Genomic DNA, 22,881 nt, shown 5'->3' on the forward strand with positions numbered 1-22,881 from the left:
TAAAAAAAATGTGATTTCAAATAGGAGAACTATACTTGGTAAAGCACAATTATTTGGGTGGTACCACATCTGCACAGCACTTAACATACCAAGAATGAACATAATGGAAGCTTTTAGGAAATGATGCCGTAACATGGAAAGAAACGGCAAATTAGCAGGAACAACTAAGGTGGTATCTGCAGTCATCGAATGCTATGGATCTGTAATGATACTTCTAACACGGGGGTCACAGCGGAGGCTGTGGGTAGGTCTAAGACAGGCTTCGAGGGACTATGGGCAGACAGACTCTTTCAGACTTCACCTATATAGGGAGTAGCCTAGTGGATTGCAAAGGAAGAAATTAAACCAAATTCACAAGTTTTCAACACTGATATAAACACATGAACTTAATTTCCCTCTACAAGCAGAATAAAATAAAGGGCATCCAAGTCAGAAATGAGGTTTCATATTCTTTAATGTCTACTGGCAAAAAATATAAATGAAGGCTCATATTGTTATTACTATGTCCTGTGGCCAATGCGAGGCAATGCAAATGCATCCTAAACAATGCATTACAGTAACTTATACGTGTTAGCTAAGCACGGTGCGGCGTTTGTGCTGTGCACATCCACTGCTTAGTATATAAATTAAAGAGATGCTTTAGTCTAGCAAGTGAGCTTGAGCTTTGATCTTATTTGCAACGATGAAAGGTAGAAAATGGGTTCCCTCGCAGAGCGCTAATTGGGTGAGGGAAGATTAATTGAAAGGAGTCCTGTTGTTAAGCTGCAGGCATTACTTGACACAGTCTGAAGAATGCTGTTTACACAGACTCTTAAGTGAATTAAACTCCAAGCGCAGTTTAAGCACATACAAGGTACACTCCAGCCATCAACTAAATGTAATCTGGGGCGCTGTGCCTCTAACTAGATTGTTTGTCTGATGAATGACAGTCAGCATGGGTGTTCTTTGCTTGACTGGGTTCAGAAGAATACTGTAAAAGCAAACATTAATTTTAAAGTGTTTACGTTCATTCATAGATCTAACATAAAATTGGAAAAACATTTAACCGTTATTAGTCCTTCTATTACAATATATAACGACATGTGTCACGGTTATCTATCGGATAACAGGTAACACAGGGTGTGGGTATGCAAGGGATAAGGATAACAGCTCTTTGGTCACTCACCTAACCCCAAACACTCCAGAAATATCACACCAGACTGCTAACACGCTGCCACCACCAAGTTATGTTTTAAACGGACTACAGTTTATGGACGCTAATTTAGTAACGTGGCTTATTCTGGCTTTTTCAGTAGAGTTTGGTTACTCTATTGGTTGGAACACTGGAGTTTATTCACTGAAGAGGGAGCTGGTAACTTTATGCTTTATGATGAGCCAACTTTTTGGGGCTTCTGCTCCATGCATACCATTGATAGATATGTATAACGCATAATTAAATAAGTGAGTCATCTCACTGATTTAACTAAGCATTAAGAAGATGAAACCACAACTCTCACAACACAGAAAGAGTGACTTTTAGGTGAATTGTTTAACTTGGTGTACGTAACATACGTAATTATTGTACACCAGCACTTCCTCAAACTCACAGGCAGATCAGTAGACATATAGAAAGTTTCTGTGATGAGCAGGACATCCAGGAAGAGATAAACAGCAGACACAGGTTGGCCTAAAAATATACGCAGAGAACCATATGGCCATAATACAATTGAGGATTCATTAATGTCTTAAAGGGGAACTGTCACAACTTTTAGCATAACTAAACTCCTTAAATAAAAAAAATATCTTGTGTGTTTGGTTCGGTAATAACTTTTAGAGCTATTTAGTGTAAGAGTTAACTGTAATTTCCTGTCTTCTTCCTTGATAACATAATGGAAAGGATTAATAATGCAAATTAAAAAAGGAATGCAGATGCATTTTCCTCTTGTATACATATGAGGCAGGTTTTACTTTAATCTGTATCAATAAAACACATAACCTGATTATTTTAATGTGCAGAACTGTAAAATGTAGGCCTTTTGAAATACGAATGGATTTGCTTTCATAAAGGGATGTGATAGAGAAAAGCCCTAGAAGAATTAGGTCTAAGTAGAAATAATACGACAGCATCCAACTTGCTTAGAACACACAAGACAAGGGGAAATCTCCAGATCATGTTATATATTGAAAGCAGGTTGAAGACGTGTTATTCTGGAAGCAGATGTGCAGGGAATAACTCAGCCACAAGTGCGTGGACTGGAAATTGGCAAATATTCACGAAATGATGGCCATGCTGATGAAAGGAGTGTAGACTTTGTTTTTCACTTGGTGCTTATGAGTATCATCTGCAAGCTGTATAGAATAAATTAGGTCTTCTTTTAAACATTGGTTTCCAAAAATGAAGGGCACAAGAACTTAAATGAAGATATGCAACGATTGTTTGTGATAAATGTCCATGCACTGGAGAGTATGTGAAGAGAGACATTTTCAGTAGTATTTAAGTGAAACAGCCTTATTAAAGAAAGTTCATTCTTTTGAGGGGTTTAACAATTCGTAAGACAAGACAAACGATACCCTGAACATAATCGAAGGCCAAAACTAAAGTTGAGTTTCATTTATTATTTATTCTGTATCACTATAGCAACAAGGAAACAATAAAACAATAGTATTAGAGTAAATACAAAATAGCAATAGCAAAATTTATGACATTTCTATTGTGTATCTAAATTCGAGAAAGAACTGGAAGCAAGGCAGAATGGGGCATCACTAAAATTAGCTGGATCCTGTTAAATATTACCTCTTACTGTAGAAAGACGTGACCATTTCAACCGTTGTCAGTTATGAAACGTAACTATTGGCATCCATACTCAACCACTATTTTTATCATTTTATCTGATCACACATCTCTAGAAGAGCCTATTTTTATTCATTTTTATAGCGCTATAAAAAGTATGTGTGGCAACAAACACATTGGGCGTTAAGGGTGATACCTACCATTGCAGGCTTTCAGTCATATTAACAGAAATGAAAAGGTAAAATCATCTAGGGCTGTCTATTTTTGTACCTTGGTATGTTAAAGAATGTGGTAAATTTAAAGCATTTCTTTTCACCTCAGGAGCAGGCAAAGTGACCGTACAGGCACACCAATGGCAAAATTTGTGAAGGTCCATAGATCATTAAATTGTCCATCACAGACCCCAGTAAATGTCCACCATGAGCAATGTTGGTGCCTACCTCTGTTTCACCTAAAATAGTTTTCTGTCATATTATGGGCCTAAGACTTTTTATAGCATAGAACATCAAGAGGTTTGGTGCAAAGATAGAGAAGACCGTTATTCTAATCTAAATGTTCTAATCCTGTAGAGTGGCAAGTCTTCATATGTTTTAGTTATAGTCACCACATAATATGGTCAAGACATCTGGATTAATCAAAGGTCTCTTCATACCTCACATGTACCCTAAGAGAATAGCTGTGCAATTACGGTCAAGCTTAATGTTTCTGTTTGGCTGTACTACTATTTATATACAAAGAAGATTACATAAAAGTATGTGGGTTGCTTGAAGTCTGTAATTACATTTTGGCCTAACACAATCTTGTAATTTCAGGAAACGCTGGACAATTTGTTCAGTGCTATCCAAAGTCACAAACGCCTGAGGGGTTTAGCGTAAAGAACACTATAAATTATTGCTACAGGTGGACAATTGTGTGCAGTGAACTTGGAGGTGCCATCCACACCAAACCCTGTCACCTTGTTTGTTAAGGAGCCAGCACAGATTATTCAGACAATAACATTTGGGATTATATTTTGCCAAGCAGAGGGTTATCGTTACATGTAAAATCAATTGATTTCAATGGGAGCACTTTCTAGCCACTGACTGACAGCTTCAAGCAGTCATTCAGTGGCAAGAAATGTTGAGATCATGGAGGAAGAATGACGATTTTTGAGAATGGCTGCAGATAAGTGGAAGAATGCATATTAAACAACCCACAGAATGGTTTAATATGCATTCCTCTGTAGTAGGCGTGTCAGGGACATGAGATTGTACCTTCAACTACTTGGCTTTTGTTAATTTTACATCCCATGTGTACATTCATGAGTGATCACTGCTCTGAAGGATGATTCGGAATACAAGTATTGCAGAAAAAAAATCTACACTTTTTTTCTAACAAAGGCAGGGCCAGTTAACGGCAAGAAATTTAAGGTAACCCTTGTAAACAGGTATATATTTTCCTTCCCAGGATTCACTGCCATAAGAACTTGGTCTGTCAACAAATGTAATGGATAGACTGTCCATGAGCATCATACATAGAAGATACATATAACTAACCTGCACTTCTGAGTCTGCATCCACGTGCTGCATTTGGAACCAGGTATCCCTGTTGTTATATTTAGGCAGGTCTTCCTTTAGTATAGCAACTTTCCCTAAAATTGTGAGAAACAGGCAATGATCACATCTATTTTAACACAGGTCCCAAAAACCCTCATGCATACACTTGTACTTTCGGACTCAACACTTATGTTCCCACTTATTACCAATTGCCTTAAGCAGAACATTATGAATGATGGTGAGAGTCATGGAAACTACTACATTCAAGAAATTAACAGAAGGTCTGCACATTTTAGTTGGGAAACTCTCCCCCTTTCCATTGTGCTGAAAAATACCAATTTTAAAGCCTCTTCATACATAGACATCCCGTCTAACCTGCCTGTAAAGACAACCCCATTATTAGGATCTCTCTTAAGGCTTTTTTACATTTCTTTCTAGGGGTCCAAGTATTCTATAGATTATTACTTTGTTTATCTACTTTAATCATCCTAATTACAAATAAGAACACAGATATAGATAAAAAATGAATGGTCTAAAATTCCCAAGAAACACTCCAAAATCTTGCAAAAAGCCGTTATAGCTGCAAAGGGGGGACCAACTACATATTAATGTCTATGTATTTAGAATGCAATGTTGTAAATGTCCCTGTTGGTGTGCTCCAATACTTTTGTGCATATAGTGTGTGTATATGTATATACACACACACACATATACATACAGTCCAACAGTAAGCCTCTATTTATTCACAAATTACATCAACGTTTCGGGCTGTAACAAAGAAAAAATATTCATCTTGATAAAGGGTCTCGGTAAGCGCCTGAAACACCATTGTAATTTGTGAATAAAGATTGGATTTTTTCCTAACTTGCCATGTCCCGTGAGTGTGCTTAATTTCTTGGACTTTATATATAGACACAGGCAATTTTAATATCAGCGCAGTGTTCTCAAGAAAAAACATCAGGTTGAATACTTTAAGGTAAAGCACGTAGGCAGAAGGGTCTTTGGTGCCACGTTGAAGCAGTCGTGGGGAAAATAATTGCATTTGAGATGCTTGAGTACTTGATTAATGCAAAGCCCATGAAAGGGAAACACCATACAAAAAAACTAGGTCAGTAGAATTGAAGCCCAATGGGACTGTTATAATCTGTTTCAGCACCAGCTGTGTTACATGTAAAGGAAGAGCGGTGAGCACATCTCAGAGAACAGACGATTCTTGCCCATTGTTTGGCACACGGCACATTTGAGATTAACACTGCGTTAATATTGTATCAGTCCAAACGTAATGCAGTAATTCTGTGATGCCAATGTGCACTCATGCCTAACAATACCAGGAAATTCTATTATTAGAGTCAATTATGTTGTTAAACATTTTTACCTTTCACAATTACATAGGGTTTATTTTTAGATCTCTCATTGAGATTTACATTAGTCGCATTACATTGTGTTTTTAGGCACAGTCTAACTAAACAATGTTTATTTATGAGCACAGTTAGTGATAAGACAAATATCCTTCCTTTTTAAAACATCTGGATTACACATAAGCAGACCTGTCGGGGTTTGTTCTCTAAGTCTTACCATTTTCCATTCCAAACTCAAAAAGAGAACCATATATTTTTTCATATTCAGCTCCACAAAACACTCCATCATCACCCTGCCCTCACCACCTTCTAGGTTTGCAACAGCAACACCCTTTATAGGACACATCTAATTGTCACAGACTGTTCTTGTACAGCTGTTCACCCAACACACCAGTTGTAAAGCAAGTACATTCACCATTGAACAAGACTTAAAGTGTTGTTACCAACAACAAAAATTAATGGAGAACAAAATGGAGTTTAAAGAAATGCAGCCCAGAAAACCAAGTAGGTTTTTCAAAAAGGGTACAAATTAGTGAGTTTCATCATACCAAACAAAGGACGAGAGAAGAAAGCAGGGAAACATTTGGCAAGCAAAGTCGTCTCCTACTCAAAAGAAAAAAAGGTGATAGCAACGCGCAAGAAGGGAAAGGGAGAAGACATGCTGCTTACGAGAGTGAGAGAACAGCTCATGTATGATGACAAAAAAAGAAGGCAAGAAAAGGTCTGAGAACCAGCACAGGCAGCTATGAAAGTTTCTCATCAAAAGATGCAGGAGCGAGGAGGAAAGCGGATTCACTGCCAAAAAAATTAGAAGCCATCTCCCATGTCAGTGTCCTGCTTTAGTTAATGTTATTCTGGGACAAGGGAGCTTTGGAAAGGTCATGTTGGCTTCTGTCACCGGCAAGGATTCTTTCATAACGGTTAAAATGATTTGCAAGAAAGCCAGGAAGGATCTGAGCATATTAAAAGAGAGAAGGATCCTGGAGGTGGCTAGAAATCTCTCTCTGCTACGTATATGCAACCTTCCAGAGGCCCGTGTGTTCCTTGTCTGGAGGAAGCATGGAGTCCTAAATGGACAGAGTGGGTTGCTTGGCGAAGACCACAGCTGCATTTTGTTCAGCATAAACAGTCAATGGCATCCAGTTTCTCCATTCACAGGGCATTATACATCGAGACCTGAAGCCAGAGAATAGTCTACCCAAAGGCGAGGGGCACATGCAGTTCTGTCATTTTGGTCTTGTTGCAGAAGGTGTTTTTGGAACCACACATCATCAAATCTCTGCCTGAGAAATCTCCAGCGGATACAATCAATTTTGGAGATCACAGAGGACATCCCCTTGTCATCTAGTAACCAGGATCTGTGTGGCTTGTCCTTTGTGACTCTAGACTTGACGGACCAAAAGGGTTCTCAGAGCAGTGGTCAAGTGTCTCCTGATTTGCTGGCTCCACAAAAATTAAGTAATTAAAAAAATATTTTTGGTTAATGTTTCCTTCAAGCTGTTGCGACATCATTTACTGCAACTTCGCACATTGAGATTTATTATGTAACGTGGAGACAGAAATGTATCAAAACATATACCACATGTAAGTAGAAAATCCACACAATTACTTTGATATTGTATACTATAAATGTACATTTTCAAAGGCTTCTTACACCACATTATTATATTGTTTAATTATTAGTAACCAGCTTATGAATTGAGTTTAGAAATGAAATAATATCCTCAGCATTTGTCACCATCACCAGCTTTATCTCTGCTCTTCACACTAGCCTGCACATGGCCTTTGGTAGCTACCTCAAGTATTAATCCATCACATTGCTCCTCAATGGTATTACCTATTTTTACAAATTATACTTGCATGCCCCTGCTATATCTCTTTACATATCAAATAAAAAACTGGTCACAGATGCAAAAAACGAACAAACAAATACACATTAATGTACAATAATGATAATAACAAAAAAAAGATGATGCCTTGATTTATACACTGTCCTTGAAATAAAGGAGCAGTGGATGATATTAAAAGCCAGACTAGTTATCGTTAACAATTCACCCTGGGGCAGAAACCAGCGATCAAATAGATAGATAGATAGATAACCTAGAAGTTTCTTTTCTCATAAAATATAAACCAGTTTTTGTTTGAATGTTCCTGCTTGCAGTTTCCAACATTTTACGTCAGTTTAGGTAGACAGAACAGAAATAACAAATTCCCTAAATGAACCCCATGCTTCCGGCAATAAGCATAGGTGTGTATAATAACTATTTTAACAAAAGTGCCATCAGCATAGGTAACATGCTATTTGATACTCTGACAGCAATATATGACACACAACACGTGTCAAACATTCCTTCTTGGCTTGAGTGCATGCAGAATAAAATACTGTTCTGGGTAATGCATAAAAGTCATATTGAATACATACACGATTATATATATATATATATATATATATATATATATATATATACATACATACACACACACACACACACACACTTCTTATGTCCTGATGAATTTAGGTTTTTATTCACATGTAAAGAAATGTGAAGCAGATGTCAAAAGTCTAAGAATAGGGTTACACAGCCTTAGCAATTGTGATGGTGTCAACAGCTGCTTGAAAGTGCATGAGAAACCCCAGAGAAAAAAAAATGGTGCAAATGACATCATCTTCCTGTTCATTATTATAGTGTCGGGAGATTTATTAACCATTAGTGTGCCAACTATGTATGTACACTATGAATGGTGGCATTTCACACACTGTATATAGCGACTGCTACAACTGATTTCTATAAAAAAAAAATTGTGTACTGGAATTGCCCATCTACTGATGGCCAGATTTCCCTAACTCTCTATGTGTGACTTCCCTTAAATAAGAAGCCTCTAGTTTACTCTTAAATTCACAATCTTCCTCTAATACTGAAGTAGCTAATGCCCCCCCATGTGTGCCCTCTCTAATATATACATATTTTTATGTATTTAAATGTAGAAAACAGCTGATGACACCATTTGATTAACACATTTGGGGATTCACTACATATAATGTAGTTCAATGGGCTATTAATGGGTTAATATTTCAAAAGTCTCAGGACCAGCTCATTTAGAAAGTCCCCAGGTATGTGTATTACAGGGTTCAAACATACTCTATGGATACTTTAGCTACTGCATTTTTCAAGGCAGATGATGGCGGCCAAGTAGGGAACTAGGTTTACATTTTTTTTTTTTTTTTTTTTTTTTTAAACACTCCTAAAAAGAGGGATGGTATCAACCGAATTCTATATGACTAACTATATAATCACTACTGTGTTGTAAAGTATTGTAATCAGCTTAAAATAGGCCACGTGTCCCTAGATTATGATACATCTCTTACAGATTTATAGTAGGTACAGAAGAATTCATGTACGTGCATCATTCTTGCGCTTCTGCTGCAAATATCTTTGATAATCAAGGGGTTAAATCAAAATGTATTTTCTAGTCTTGGATGAGTATGTTGAGCCTTCCAGGAAGTTTTTAAATGAGGAGCTATAATCCGATTTGTTCTGCCTTAAATAATGATTTTTTTTTATTTAAAACCTGTTTACAGAGGACATCAGCTAGGATTAAAAAGATTGCAATCCCTGAAGTAAATAGCATTATAAGCAGTGGAACTATCAGAATGAAATTTGTAAATCTGTAGTCTTCTAATCCACAAAGCAAGCATTAGACTAAGGGATAGGCAACTAAAAACATTCACGTTATTTCCCATATCAAATCAGAACACCATGTTATTTAAAGCCTCCAGAAAGGTAAGCAGTTGTGCTAGCAATTCTGTGATTAATCCTACAGAATGGGACCGCAGCTGTCAATGTAGCCAAGTCTGAAAGCGGAACGGATAAGTATAAGGATAAGTATTGGCAATACGCTTTCAAGAATATTGTGCCGTTTTTCTTTTGCATACTATGTTTGCAGGCAGTGCCATATTAGCAGTTTGTGTTCTAGCTGTAGTTATCTTGGGCCAGATAACTGACTAGACAAACACACTGCCTCCTTATCATACTGCATATAGTAAACAATAGAGTTGTTTGGTTTTAATTCCCCTTTATTCTGATATTAGTAAACCCACTTCTATTTTTGGTGCAGAGCAGGCTGTGTCAGTGATGCTACATCTCGTCATTTCTGCTTCCTTCTGGGCCACAGTAACTCAGGGCACTGGTGTGTCAACTTGTGTGCCTTCATTAGTAATATTGTGAAGACCATGAAAGGAACAACCTGCTCTGCTAGACGTCTAGGTACTTCAAACTCTAGTAGGGGAGAATGAGAGAAAACTAGTGGTGAGGCTTACAGAAAACGCTCAGTCACAGCGACAACTGCCGCCTGGTCCAACTAAATGGGGTTATCACGACGGCTACAAGTCTTCACGCTTCTCTTAGTTTTTTGGTAAGCAAATACTGTTCATGGTAGTTCCCCGTTCACGTCTACAAATGTTTGTGATCCAGAACAAAAAAGGTTTGCTTTTCCAAGAGTTACTGGGATATCTTTATACGTTCTTTCAGATCTACTTTGAGCGTAAAGCATTGTTTTGCTCACCTTATTATGAAAATAACTTTGACATGATTGTGGAGATGTTAATGATACTTACCCATAATGGAGTCCCTCCGAAAGACATCTCTGTCAAATATGTAAAAGGACAGGTGGCGAAAGTTCCGAGGGATCTCACAATAAAAATCTTCTCCATAAAATGGGCTGTTGGGATGGAGGTAGACAAAGACAGACATTAGTGCAAAGTAAATACAGCCCTGAGTAAAATATTACATTTTTGGTTTCTAAATGAAAACATTTACTGCCAACGTTATTGGAATGCTAAATTGTATAGGGGTATGTGAAACCTATCGTAAATTATATCCAACTAACTAAGTGAATACTTCCATTGACTTAGATACTGTTGGATATGGTAGCTATGTGAGACAACCTAGGGACATGAAGTACAGTAGTGCTGCTATTCACAACACAGCTTTTGGAAGGGATGTCACAGAAAACAGAAAAGAGCCTTAAGGTTGGCTCCCACTGATGTGCCCCCTGGGTCAACAACAAAAAACGTCATTATCGTGTTACAATGACTTAGCTCTGTTCTGTATTTAGCCAGCTGCACATGCTACTCCCTGAAAGTCCAGCAAAGTATCATAACATATAGAGATAGTCTTGTTTTTGTGTGCCATTATTATTTATTGATTTATATAGCCCCATCATATTCCGTAGCACTGTGCAATAGGGTAAACGGTCATAACATATCTGTTTTAATACCAACAACAGCAGACGTATATGTATAAGTATATGAATTCTGCTTGGTGCTTTAAACCATTATTGCCTATTAAGCGGTTGCTTGAGAACCTGTGTCCTCCAGGTGTATGACTTACACACACCAGTACCGCTCTCTCCATGTTTTAACGCGCTGCTTGTATTGTAAATACAAAAGGGCTCTAACTGAAAATAATCTGCTTTTAGCACAGAGAATACAAACAATAGGCAACATTTAAACATCTACACAGGGTAGCTTTTGACTGGCGTTATGCATGAAATTGTTAATTACAGGATCGGGGGGAAATTAAAAATGTAGGTAAAGTGGCAGATTCACTACTACAACAGTTTCCATGACAGTTTTCCATCAGTCTCTATAAGAAGACAACCCAACAGCATGTTTATAGCTAAGTATATATAAAAAAGCTCCAAGACATTCATGTAGTAGAATATACTAAAACAAACATGATCGTTTACTTTAGTGGGCAAAACACAGACTCCTAAAATAGAAACAACAACATTAAATAGCTGTCTTTATTTGAAGCTTGAAGGGCATCTAATAGAACACAGAGGTATTTTCCACCTCCGACCTGGTCAAACCTGTCAAACAGTAAAATAAATCTTAATAAAACCCACTCCTCGTCTGAATGCCAATGTTTCTCAGTCTTGGAACCATTTACCACCTCATGATCCAAGACAGGAATGTGCACCAGGGAAAAGTGCTGGCACAGAGTATACTGTAGGGGGAAACACCCCTGGCTGAAGAAACCCAAGTCTAATACAACAGTGAACTGCTGGTTCATCTTGGGACCTCCTGTTTGGCAGGGTTATGGATAAGTGAGAAATTTGGTCTTTAAAAAAAAATAAGCAATCCAACCAGAAAGTAAATAATGTCACAAACTTACAAAAAAAAACCATAGAAGTGATCCTTTGTGCAGATGTTTGCATTCTGTCTCATTTTTCTTCTTCTCTGACAGCCAGTGCCAAAAACAGGACGTGTATCTAAGTATGCTTCCTGCACATGCCCTCAAGCGCTCTCTTTGATATCCATGCAAGCCGAGCAGTGAGGGGGTCACTGCTAATTTTTGGATTGGTTTACCCTACTCAGGCACCAGGTTTTCGACATAGTGTACAACCTTATCTCTTGCATCAGGTAGCAATGATCTTAATTATTATTATTGGGAAACATTTCAGGTCTCTGACTGCTTGTTAAACCTTCTGCACAATATCGATTTATAATCCAGATAATTGACAGAAGCCAGCGAGTTATATGCATGTATCTCTTTCTGTCTACTAAAAATTCAGTTCAGTTGTGGAATAAGTAAAAAAAAAAAAATCAAACAGTTAGTAAGAGCATCTTGGGAGCAGTCATACGCATTATGTCTCTATGCATCAGCGACAGGCATCCAATTGTACCTTTAGGGCATCGCTTGTGAGCCTTTAATGTTCAAAGGGCTTTATATAACTAGACATGTTAGATACATCAGCTGAAGAGGAATTAAGAGGCAAGAGAATGTGTGTTAGTGCATTAATGTCTTAAACAAAAGATATGGAACCTTGAGTCTAGAAACGGAAGAAAATATGTAAAGCCTAAACTTTATTGACTGGCACTAATAATGAAAAAGGAATAGAAATGAAAAAGGGATGCAATACCACATTTATACCTCCAGGATTGATTAGACATATCAAAATAATCATATAATTGATTAAGTGTTGTATACGATAGTATGCAGAAGGTATAGACATGCCAGGAGAAAAATGTTAATTGCTTTATGTTATATCACTTGGAAAATCCCCAAACTCTTGTCAGAGGGCAGTCTAATACCCACATAACAAACCCTGCTATGTTATCCCACAGGAGTCAATAAAAAAGTGTATATAGCCGTATTGGTCCAGGAAAAGATGGAGTCTTCGGTCGAAGTTGGTATTTTTTATTGGGTCTGCACAGAAAAAGTTAAGGAGTCACTTATGTGTTACGTTTGCACAGGTGTGGAAACCAGGATGCAGGATACAATGGATCAGTCTCTTATCGGACCTAAGCTGGTATGAATGCCTCCTAGGCAGGAGCAGTGTTGCTAGCACAGGGCAACACTAGGGATAGTCCAGTACTCAGGCAGAGAATAAACAGGCAATCCGGGTCAGGAGCAGAGAGGTCAACGTGGTCAGTAAACAAGCCAAGGTCGGTACCGGGTATCAGGCAAAGAGGGGTCAGGCAATCCGGGTCAGGAGCAGAGAGGTCAACGTGGTCAGTAAACAAGCCAAGGTCGGTAACAGGAATCAACATAAATCATCAGATACCAGCACCAGGTAAGTATACAGCTTAGTTGTAAAAACAACTGAGCACTGAACAGGCATCAGTGCTCAGTTTTTAAACTAGCCGCCCTTCTAGATCCCGCCCCCAACCGTGACGACGTCCAATGGACGTTGCTTCTCCTCCACAGGGGTATGGGATCGGAAGGGGGGCGTGTCCGGTAATGCCGTGGGTGTCCATCACTGTGCGGCGGTTCGTTCTTGTGAACCGCCGCGTATGAGGACACAGTGTTACCGGATCGTCCCGGGAGGGGTAAGTATCGAGTACCCGCCACTCGGGGGTACTCGGGAGATGCACTCCGCACCGGAGCGCGACGCCACGAGCACCCGGGCGACGCGTCCCGGATGGGACCGGGACGCAACGGGTACTCGGGCGACGCGCTCTGTACGGGAGCGCGCCGCTGTGAGTCCCCCCCGCAACGTACTCCGGCCGGGATCGTGACATTATGTCTACCAACCTACGTATTACTACATGTTTAATACTATTCCAGTTTTACCTTCATAAATACAACCAAACATGGAAGACTGCAGGCATTAATTATTGTTTTCTTGTTCTCTCTATGTTCACAGATATTTAATTTAAAATATTTACACATTTTAATAAAAAAAAAAAATCTTTTAGTGTGATTCAAAAGTTCCTTTTTTTGGTTTATGTTTCCTATGCAGTGGCCGCAGAACTTTTTCTGTGTTTCTGGTATATAAGATAAGTGAAAGACATATCATGTGCAACTCATTGTGGTCAAGATCCTCCTTTGAGGGCGCTAATCAAATATTATTATGAACAAGCCATGTTCTAGTAGGAAGTCTACAACATCCAGCCAGGTGCTGGTTAAAACACACTCAAGTAACATGCAAATCCTTATTGTATCACCATTGCAATACATCATACCTCAAAGAAAATGTAAGTAGACAAGGTTGACTAAAGCAAAATCCTGGCATAATAACTGTGTATGTGTAAGAGTGCCACATACACGCAATGGCTCTTCCATGTCACACACAAGCTGGAGGTATAGAGTGGACGTAAATTTCCAGTGCTCTAGGGCTAGTAAGTAATACTGTATAGTCCAATACTCTCCTATTCTTACTACTCCTAAGTAAGTGTTAAACTACCCGTTTTCATTTTATGCCCGTGCTTTATAATGTGCAGAAAAAATAATGATAAAGCAAACAACTAATGACAATAATTAAAGACCTTCAGTGTAACTGAAGTCAATATGGCATCCCATAATAGAATTCATACATGGTAAATACATATGTACTTGCTTTGAACATGATCATTAATTCCATAAATTTTGTTAAAACAAAACAAACAAAAAAAACCCACAACCCTTTAACCCCTTAAGGACCGGGCTCATTTTTCGTTTTGTACCCTGTGGGACCGAGGCTGTTTTGACACTTTTGTGGTGCTTGTGTTCAGCTGTAATTTTCTCCTCACCCATTTAGTGTACCCACATAAGTTATATATTGTTTTTTTCAGGACAAGATGGGCTTTCTTCAGATACCATTATTTTGATCGTATCATCTTATTTACTATAAAAAAAATTAAAAAAACATGGTGAAAAATTGAAAAAAAACCACATTTTATGACTTTTATTTGAAAAATCTTTTACTCACCTAAAAAAGCAAGTAAAAAAACTAGCTAAATAGATTCTACTACTTGTCCTGAGTTTAGAAATACCCAATGTTTTTATATTTTTTTGCTGTTTTTTGTAAGTTATAGGGCAATAAGTACAAGCAGCGTTTTATGATTTCCAAATCTTTTTTAACAAATCTGGTCAGTCTGCCTCCATCTCCTCTTTGGAACATCTTTGAAGCCGGTTAACTCAATTTAACCCATTCAAACCATATATTTTTGAAAACTAGACACCCCAGGGTATTCCAAATGCTGTTATTTTAACCCTTTCCATGCACCAATTATACAACTACACTTTGTCAAACTTTGTAATGGTAATTTTTTTTATTTTTTTTTCCACACAAATTGTACTTTAGTTATAGATATACAGGTGCTGGTATATGTCACTGTCAAACAACACCCCAATATGTGTTCAGCAACATCTCCTGAGTACAGCGATACCCCACATGCATGGGTTTGTCAGATTGTTTGGCTGGTAAAAGGCTACTTTTGGGGCATGCGTAATTCAGGTGGTCATTTGGTCATTGTGCCTCCCTCTCCTCTTTGGAATATCTTTGAAGCCGGTTAACTCAATTTAACCCATTCAAACCATATATTTTTGAAAACTAGACACCCCAGGGTATTCCAAATGCTGTTATTTTAACCCTTTCCATGCACCAATTATAGAACTACACTTTGTCAAACTTTGTAATAGTAATTTTTTTTATTTTTTTTTCACACAAATTGTACTTTAGTTATAGATATACAGGTCCTGGTATATGCCACTGTCAAACAACACGCTAATGTGTGTTCAGGAACATCTCCTGAGTGCAGTGATACCCGACATGCATGGGTTTGTCGGGTTGTTTCAGATTTAAAATGCCACATTTGGGAAGTGCGCTTTTTTTCTCCATTTTGGTCAGTCTGTACCTATGCCCTATCTTTGAGCTAGGCCACTCCAATTTACCCCATCAGCCATTTTTTTTATATATTAGACACCCCTTGGGTATTTGAAGTGCTTTTATTTTAACTCTTTGTTGAGATTTTTGAGAAATTTTAGCACTTGCTCAAAATAATAAACTTTATTTTTTAATTTTATTTTATTTTTTTAATACTTTTTTTATATTTTTTTTTTACACATTTTGCTGGTACTGGATGGTTCATCTAGTGACATCACTGCATAATTATTTTTTCCATTTTTTATTTATTTTTATTTTTTTTGAATATTTTACTAATCACATAGTGATTAGAAAGCTGGGCTCCATTGACTTGCATGGTTGAATGCAGTACCTGTATTCAACCAGCAAGTGGAGCCAGTTCTCTAGAGGGTCTGGAGACCCTCTAGCGAACTTTTTCGTCTTTATTGTTTTATTTCCCGGGCCGCCGCCATCTTGCTTGATGGCGAAGATCACCGGCAGCGGCGGCTGTGACCGCTCTCCGGAGCGGTCACAGCCCACCCAGAGGTAAGTGTTTGGTGTCGCTGGATGCCTCCTGATCGAGGCATTCCAGCGACACCATTTAAGTTTAGGAGGCGATCGTTGATCGCCTCCTAACCGCTTTTAAAACGGGCGTCCGCCGCCATACAATGTATGGCGGCTGTTGACGCCCCGGGGAGGGGCCAGACATGGCCCCCGATGCCGATCTCGGCCTTGCTGAATGCCTCGACATCGAGGCATTGCAGCAAGGCCGTTTAAGCGAAGAAAGTGATCCTTGCTAAGCTTATTTAATTTTTTGACGGTTCAGGACCGTCAAAGGTTATTTAGTGACCTTCTTGTTATGACGGTCCTGAACCGGCAAAGGTCGCGAAGGGGTTAAAATAATCCAGCTATGGGTCAGAGGGCAACTTGAAGTAACAGGCTTAGCACTTGTGGTCTAGTTGTGCTATTCTGTGAGCTACAGTGTAGCAGATATCCACTGTAAAAATCCACTGGATATCTGCAAGTTCATGTTCAATGGGCAGGGGAGAGTCACTGACACTGGTGACCTGTCAAATTATTTTTGGCCATTATTTGTCCAATGAATGGATCAGGGAATACTCACAAAATGTTTTCTTATCTATTGTCTCAATTTAGCCCAATAAACCCCTAACAGCAATATACATATCAGCTTACGGCAATTTTACAGAAAATAATCAAGTGTTTAGGGCATACGGACGCGGTGCCTATTGGCTACTGACCATTTGTCCCACTTATCAGTTGCAAAAATCTTGGGATCATGTAACTGTGGACTAATGCCCTTAAAACGCATGGACCATTTTGTATATGCATATCTTATCACACAACACTGATAAAAAAGATATTGGTATCAAATTCAAGTAATGGCAAGCAGCTCTCAATGAGTGATCTGTGTATTTAACCCTTTGAGAGCAAGCAGCTTGAACATATTTTTATTCTGTCGGAGGTTGGGGTGCTTTTCATATTTTTGCTATAGTTCTATTTAGGCTAAAATGTATTCTTAAAAGCTTGGTAACAGACTGATCAGCAGGAGTCTCTTCTCCCCAGACAAGAGTCATGCTTTTTAGAGCACACGTGAGGCATCAGTCTCCACGTAAGTTTTATGTGCACTCTAAAACACAGGAGCGTTCCGCCAGGGGAAGTTAACCTGTCAGACTACGTGGCTCTCCGCGTGGACAAGTAGTTAAGAAACAGCCACCAAGTGATCAAACACTGCTGCAACTGCAGACCTCACCACTGCAACAACCTCAGCCAGTCTCTCCACCCACACTGCTTCGCTAGTTTGCTCCCACTCACAATAACCTTTCCCCTTCTTAAAAATCTCTTATCAGATCCACACTGAATAAAATGAACATCATACAGTTGGCCTTTGCTAAAAATACATGACAAAAATAGCATCCAGAGTCTGGGAAAAAAAGCATCTTTCTTCCAAATGTTAAACGCATATGCATATGGCTTCCCAACAGGAAATCCGATAATACGGCTGCTATATTAAGGGACACTTTCATATATGAGCGCATACAAATGCAAATAAACTCTCGTTTTATTATTACAGCTAATTCATATACACATTCATCTAGCAGAAATAAGGATCTGTACAATAAAACATTGAGTTGCGTGGCAAACCATTAAAGCTACCATATTGTTTTATGAAAGGCCGAGAAAAGACATGGGACAGGAGTAAAGCTATCCTGAATCTAAGACAGGGTCAGGGACTGATTGATCATATATTCCCTCACTGAATTAGCCTCCACCACTTCTGCTGGGAGACAGCTCAACTTATTTACCTCTATCTCAGTTGAGTAAAACATCCCCGCCACTTTGCCAGGCACACCATCTGGTAGGTTTGTCAACAGGCACTTGTTATCCTGTAAAAACTAACTAAAAAGTATTCCTATCACACTCCTACTACCAATACAAACAGACCATAATTTGTGTCTGGCATAAAGCAGCAAGTTTATATTTTTGTGGGAAAGAAGAAAATATTGGATTTTGGAAATGACCTTAAGAAAATAGACCTCGCTAGAGAAACCAGCCTTCAGTTTCACTTACACATGTATGTAATTGCTCAAAAATGTAGGAAATACCCTTCATAACTATATGTGATATCCATAATCCGATCTTGAATGTGACTCAGGCCCATTTATTTCAGAGTCTGGAGGTGACTTTATACATGTAAATATAGAAGGCCAACGAGCTAAACTACATGGCACTGAGAAGGTCCATGAGCTGAGCGTATTGAAAAACAAAAAAAATAACACTTGCTGCCCTCCATGCATTCGTAAGGCGGGCACCATGAACACTTAAAGGTGCCTTCAGCTATCATACGCGTTAAAATGTATAAAAAGGCAGGAGTGTCCCCTTAATAAAACCTTGAGGGCTCCAATCATGTGTCTCATTGTGGATACTTATATTCGATCTTTACTACAAACCTATTAAAGCACATTTGCTTTAATCCTGATCTCTACCATCTGCAAATATTAAGCACCCTGTGCAGACAGTTCCTGGACTTTGCAATCCATTACATGCTTGTCCAGCACACAAGACCAGTGCATGCATTCAAGCGCCTATTTGGGACACAACACTGTCTGTAAAAGGAATCGCATGAGGAATAATAATGAGACGCCCGAGAAAAAAAAGCAATGGAAAAAAACCCCCACTTTGTTAATAGAGTTTATTTTAAGCTGCGGTTTCACAGCATAGTTTAGAATATCTATTTAGTATAACTTCATATCCGCTTACTGGGCTAAAACAGTGGACTGCCCTTGAAGAACTGGAAGCCAAACTGTATACCCCATGGATATAAAAACGCACTACCTGCCAAATATTTACAAAGGATGAATTTACGATCCTTGCCAATTGTATCCCTTAAAAGTGACGGTTTATATCCGAGTGTACATTGTTTTATTTTTGGGCCTACTTCCTTAAGAAAAATCTCTTAGTAAAGATATTAGCAGAGCCGTCCCTAACCACAAGTCTGGTTCACAGAAATCCGCACAGACATTCCAGACCGAGAGCAGCTGCTGTGTGCAAATCAGAAGTGCAGGATAGGGTGTTCATCACTGAACCTCACATGAACCTCTGATTGTGCTCTTTTCACTAACGCATAAACACCACTGGAAAATCTCTCACTGAAATATTGTTCTAAAAAAAGGTAAGCGCTCCCACCAAAGTCAAAGCACTTCTTGACTGGAGGGGCTGCGTTCTCTCATCCGCGAAAGAATTTGCTGTTCTGCAGTACCAGTTACAGCAAAATCTGTAAACTGTATGTACAGAAGCAAATGTGTTAAAGTCATCTTGTGGAATATAAAAGTCTGATTTGGGATTTAATAATGGGATAGATCAAGACACCTTGTTGATGTTGAGTGGGGTGTTGCCTGAAAAATGTATTGATTAACAAGGTCCAAGAATGAAGCGTACAATACTTCTCACATTCCCTTCCATCAGAGCTGAAACTGCGCCAGACTCGCCAACGCGTCGCACACGTATTCTAATTGCAGATGGCTAAACAAGACAAACCGTTTTTAACTCTTTAAATGTGAGGATGGTGCACTGAACTGCACTCACCTCTGGCTTATAACATGATCATTAAAGAGATAACATTACCAGAGTGACTTCTCCACTATCTTGGTTCTAAACACCTCCTCTTGGTCCAGGTTCACGGTGCAGTAGCAGTCCCGCATCTTGTTCGGCCCGGGATAGGAAGGCAGATTTTTTGCTTCACCTGAAGCAAAGAATACATGATATTAAGTGATTGCATTTTGATCAAACCTAAGTAAAATTCTAAAATGAAATATTGTTAAAATATTGCATGGTGAGGACATATCATGCCAGATTTCTATGGTGCCGATATCTTCGAGGTCTACTTGGCAAAAGATGAGAGGATGAGATAGAGAGATAGAGAGAGATAGAGAGATTCTTTACAAGCTTTGTGTACATACAGAAAATAAGAAGAACACTGTGGCTATTATAAGATCATAATAAGTATAATTAAATTGAACCCAATTGCTATCAGCTAGAAATATATTACTGTCAACGGTCGCATACGCACAATATGACATAGCTTATATAAGGGAAGGTTGTGCAATAGCATAGACTAGCTCCTATCATAAGTCTGACATGAATAGCAAGTGTCATGGCAACAACTAATTAATTTAATCTACCTATTCTATATCTCCATAGATACAAAGCATCTCACTCTGATTTTTAAACGCCTACTTTTGCTTAAACACCCCCCCCCCCTTACCTTATTCTGAATTCTGGCACATGCCAACATATTTTGGAACACGATTGAGTCAGAAAGACTCACAAATCCCATGATTTGTAAAGAAATCAGACTAAACAAAGGCAGGTAGATTTGTGTCAGCTACAGGACAGAAGCTGAGTCAATTTACAGCCAACCTCAAAGAAGGATGTAGATCAACAGGGATTTTGCGAACAATGGAACAGAGCTGTCCGAAGTAAGCAGGGAAAGGATTCAGTAGGATCAGTGTGCCAAGTGTCTTCTGGTGCCAAACAGATCCTGATCAGTCCACTGCACTAGCTGAAATACTGCACACATTCATGCACCCTTGGCAGATCTGTAATGATACATTGTGCATGCACAGTGGCAAGAAAAACTGAACGCTTCGGAGATATCTGGGGTTTTTTTTGCATTAATTGCTCGTAAAATCTGATCTACATCTAAGTCAAAAGTGTAGAATAGCACCGTGTACTTAAGCTAATGACACCGAAACAATGATAATCTTTCATGCCTTTATTGAACACTCCCAGCAAACATTCACAGCACTGGTGGAAAAAGTAAGTGAATCCTTGGATTTAGTAACTGGTCAAACCTAGTTTAGCAGCAATAACAAGCTCTTCTGGTAGCCGCGTATAAGACCTGCACAACGTTCATCATGTGGAATTTAGAACTGCTTAAGCCATATTCCTAGGATGTCTGGTGTGAATTACTCTCGAGGTCAGTCCACTGCATCTGTAATGGGTTCAGGTCTGCTCTCTGACTGGGCCACTCCAAAAGGCGGATTTTCTTTTTAAAAAAACATTCTGTAGTAGATTTACTTTGATGTTTAGGGTACTGCAGCATCACCCAGTTACTAATGAGCTTCAGTTGGAGGACAGCCACCCTGACACTAACCTTTATGATACCTTGATAAACTTGGGAAATCATCGTCCCCGTGATGGGGGCAAACTGTCCAGGCAGCAAAGCAGCCCAAAATCATGGTGCTCCCTTCAGCACCGGGATGTTGTTTTTATGTGGGCATGTGGTGCCCTGTTGGTGTTGCGTGTTCTTCCTTAACAATTTAGCCTTAGTTTCATGAGTCCACAAAAGTAGCGTTATGGAGTGTCAAGGTGCCTTTTTGCAAATTTCAGGCAAACAGTGATGTTAAATTGGAGAGCAATCGACTCCACGCCTGTTCAATGTTTTGCAGATGGTAGACTCACAAACAGAGATGTTAACAAGTTCCAATGATTCCTTCAAGCTTTTACTCTAGGGTTCTTCTCTACCTCATTGAGCATTCTGCGTTGTGCCCTTGGGGTCATCTTATCTGGGCGTCCACTACTAGGGAGAGTAGCCACAGTACTAAATCATCTCCATTTATAAATAATTTGTCTGAATATGTAAACTCTTTGAGATTACTTTGTAACCCTTTCCAGCTTTATGTAAATCAACAATTCTTGATTGTTGGCCTTCTGAGATTTCTTTTGTGTCAGGTATGGCTCACATCAGCAGATGCTGCTTGACAATGTTTTAGTGTCTTTTTATATCAAAAGTAGATGTAAACACAAAGCCAATCCTGTTTCATTAGTTGGACTGAATTGATTAGCCTAGGGATTCACATACGTTTTCTAACCCACACTGCGAATGTTTGAATGATGGATTCAATATGGACAATACAATCATTTGTTTTATTTAAACAGATTGTGTTGGTTAATTATTGAAACTTAGATAAAGATCATATCATTTGTTAAGACAAATTTATACATAAATGCTGGTAATTTCACTTACTTAATAATATTAACAGTAGCAAAAAAAAAAGTATAAGAGAACGGTAACATTTGGCCAACTCTCAAAGGAACATTATGCAAGGCATGGAAAGCAGGGCTGATGGAACTACAATGCTTTTAATCAAATGCACTAGAGGTCTTATTGTTATTATAATGATTATAGGTGTCTATTTAAAATTAACATACGAGATTCAGGAAAAGCACTCTAGTTCAACACATATAATACATGGTTGTGCTTGACTGTGTTACACTTTGCCCCATTTACTTTAAGGATGGTTCATATCATAGACCAGAATTACAATATAATCAATCAAAGCTTGTCTACTAAATGCAGACGCCCTTGAAACAAACTGTATGGTCAGAGCACTATTTCCCTGTGTATATGTACTATGCGGACAAACTATACCGGAAAACAATTTTACGAACACATAATCATCCTTCAAAAAATCCAAAACAGCAAAGCAAAAATACAAATCACTAGAAATATTACATTCCAAAACGGAATGCATCTGCTGACTTTCTGTGCTTGTATTTAAACCTACTCATTGTGTAAGTGATGGAA

At 38.7% G+C, this 22,881-nt stretch overlaps 1 protein-coding gene across 1 annotated transcript in view; it reads right to left on the bottom strand.

Moving 5' to 3' along the window:
• The window catches only part of LOC149289210 (ras GTPase-activating protein 3-like), a 55,945-nt gene extending 35,916 nt beyond the window's left edge, over window positions 1–20,029 (bottom strand). The window contains exons 1-3 of the mRNA XM_089490848.1: window positions 19,917–20,029; window positions 10,279–10,382; window positions 4,306–4,400 (exon numbers count right to left, since the gene is read on the bottom strand). Coding sequence (XP_089346974.1) covers window positions 4,306–4,400; window positions 10,279–10,382; window positions 19,917–19,993 — 276 coding nt within the window. The 5' untranslated portion in view covers window positions 19,994–20,029. The remainder of the gene's footprint in view (window positions 1–4,305; window positions 4,401–10,278; window positions 10,383–19,916) is intronic.
• Window positions 20,030–22,881: the final 2,852 nt, after the last annotated feature.

The sequence above is a fragment of the Sceloporus occidentalis genome, unplaced genomic scaffold (assembly GCF_023333645.1).
Source record: "Sceloporus occidentalis isolate IW3139 unplaced genomic scaffold, rSceOcc1.0.p SCAF_47, whole genome shotgun sequence".
Classification (NCBI taxonomy): domain Eukaryota; kingdom Metazoa; phylum Chordata; class Lepidosauria; order Squamata; family Phrynosomatidae; genus Sceloporus; species Sceloporus occidentalis.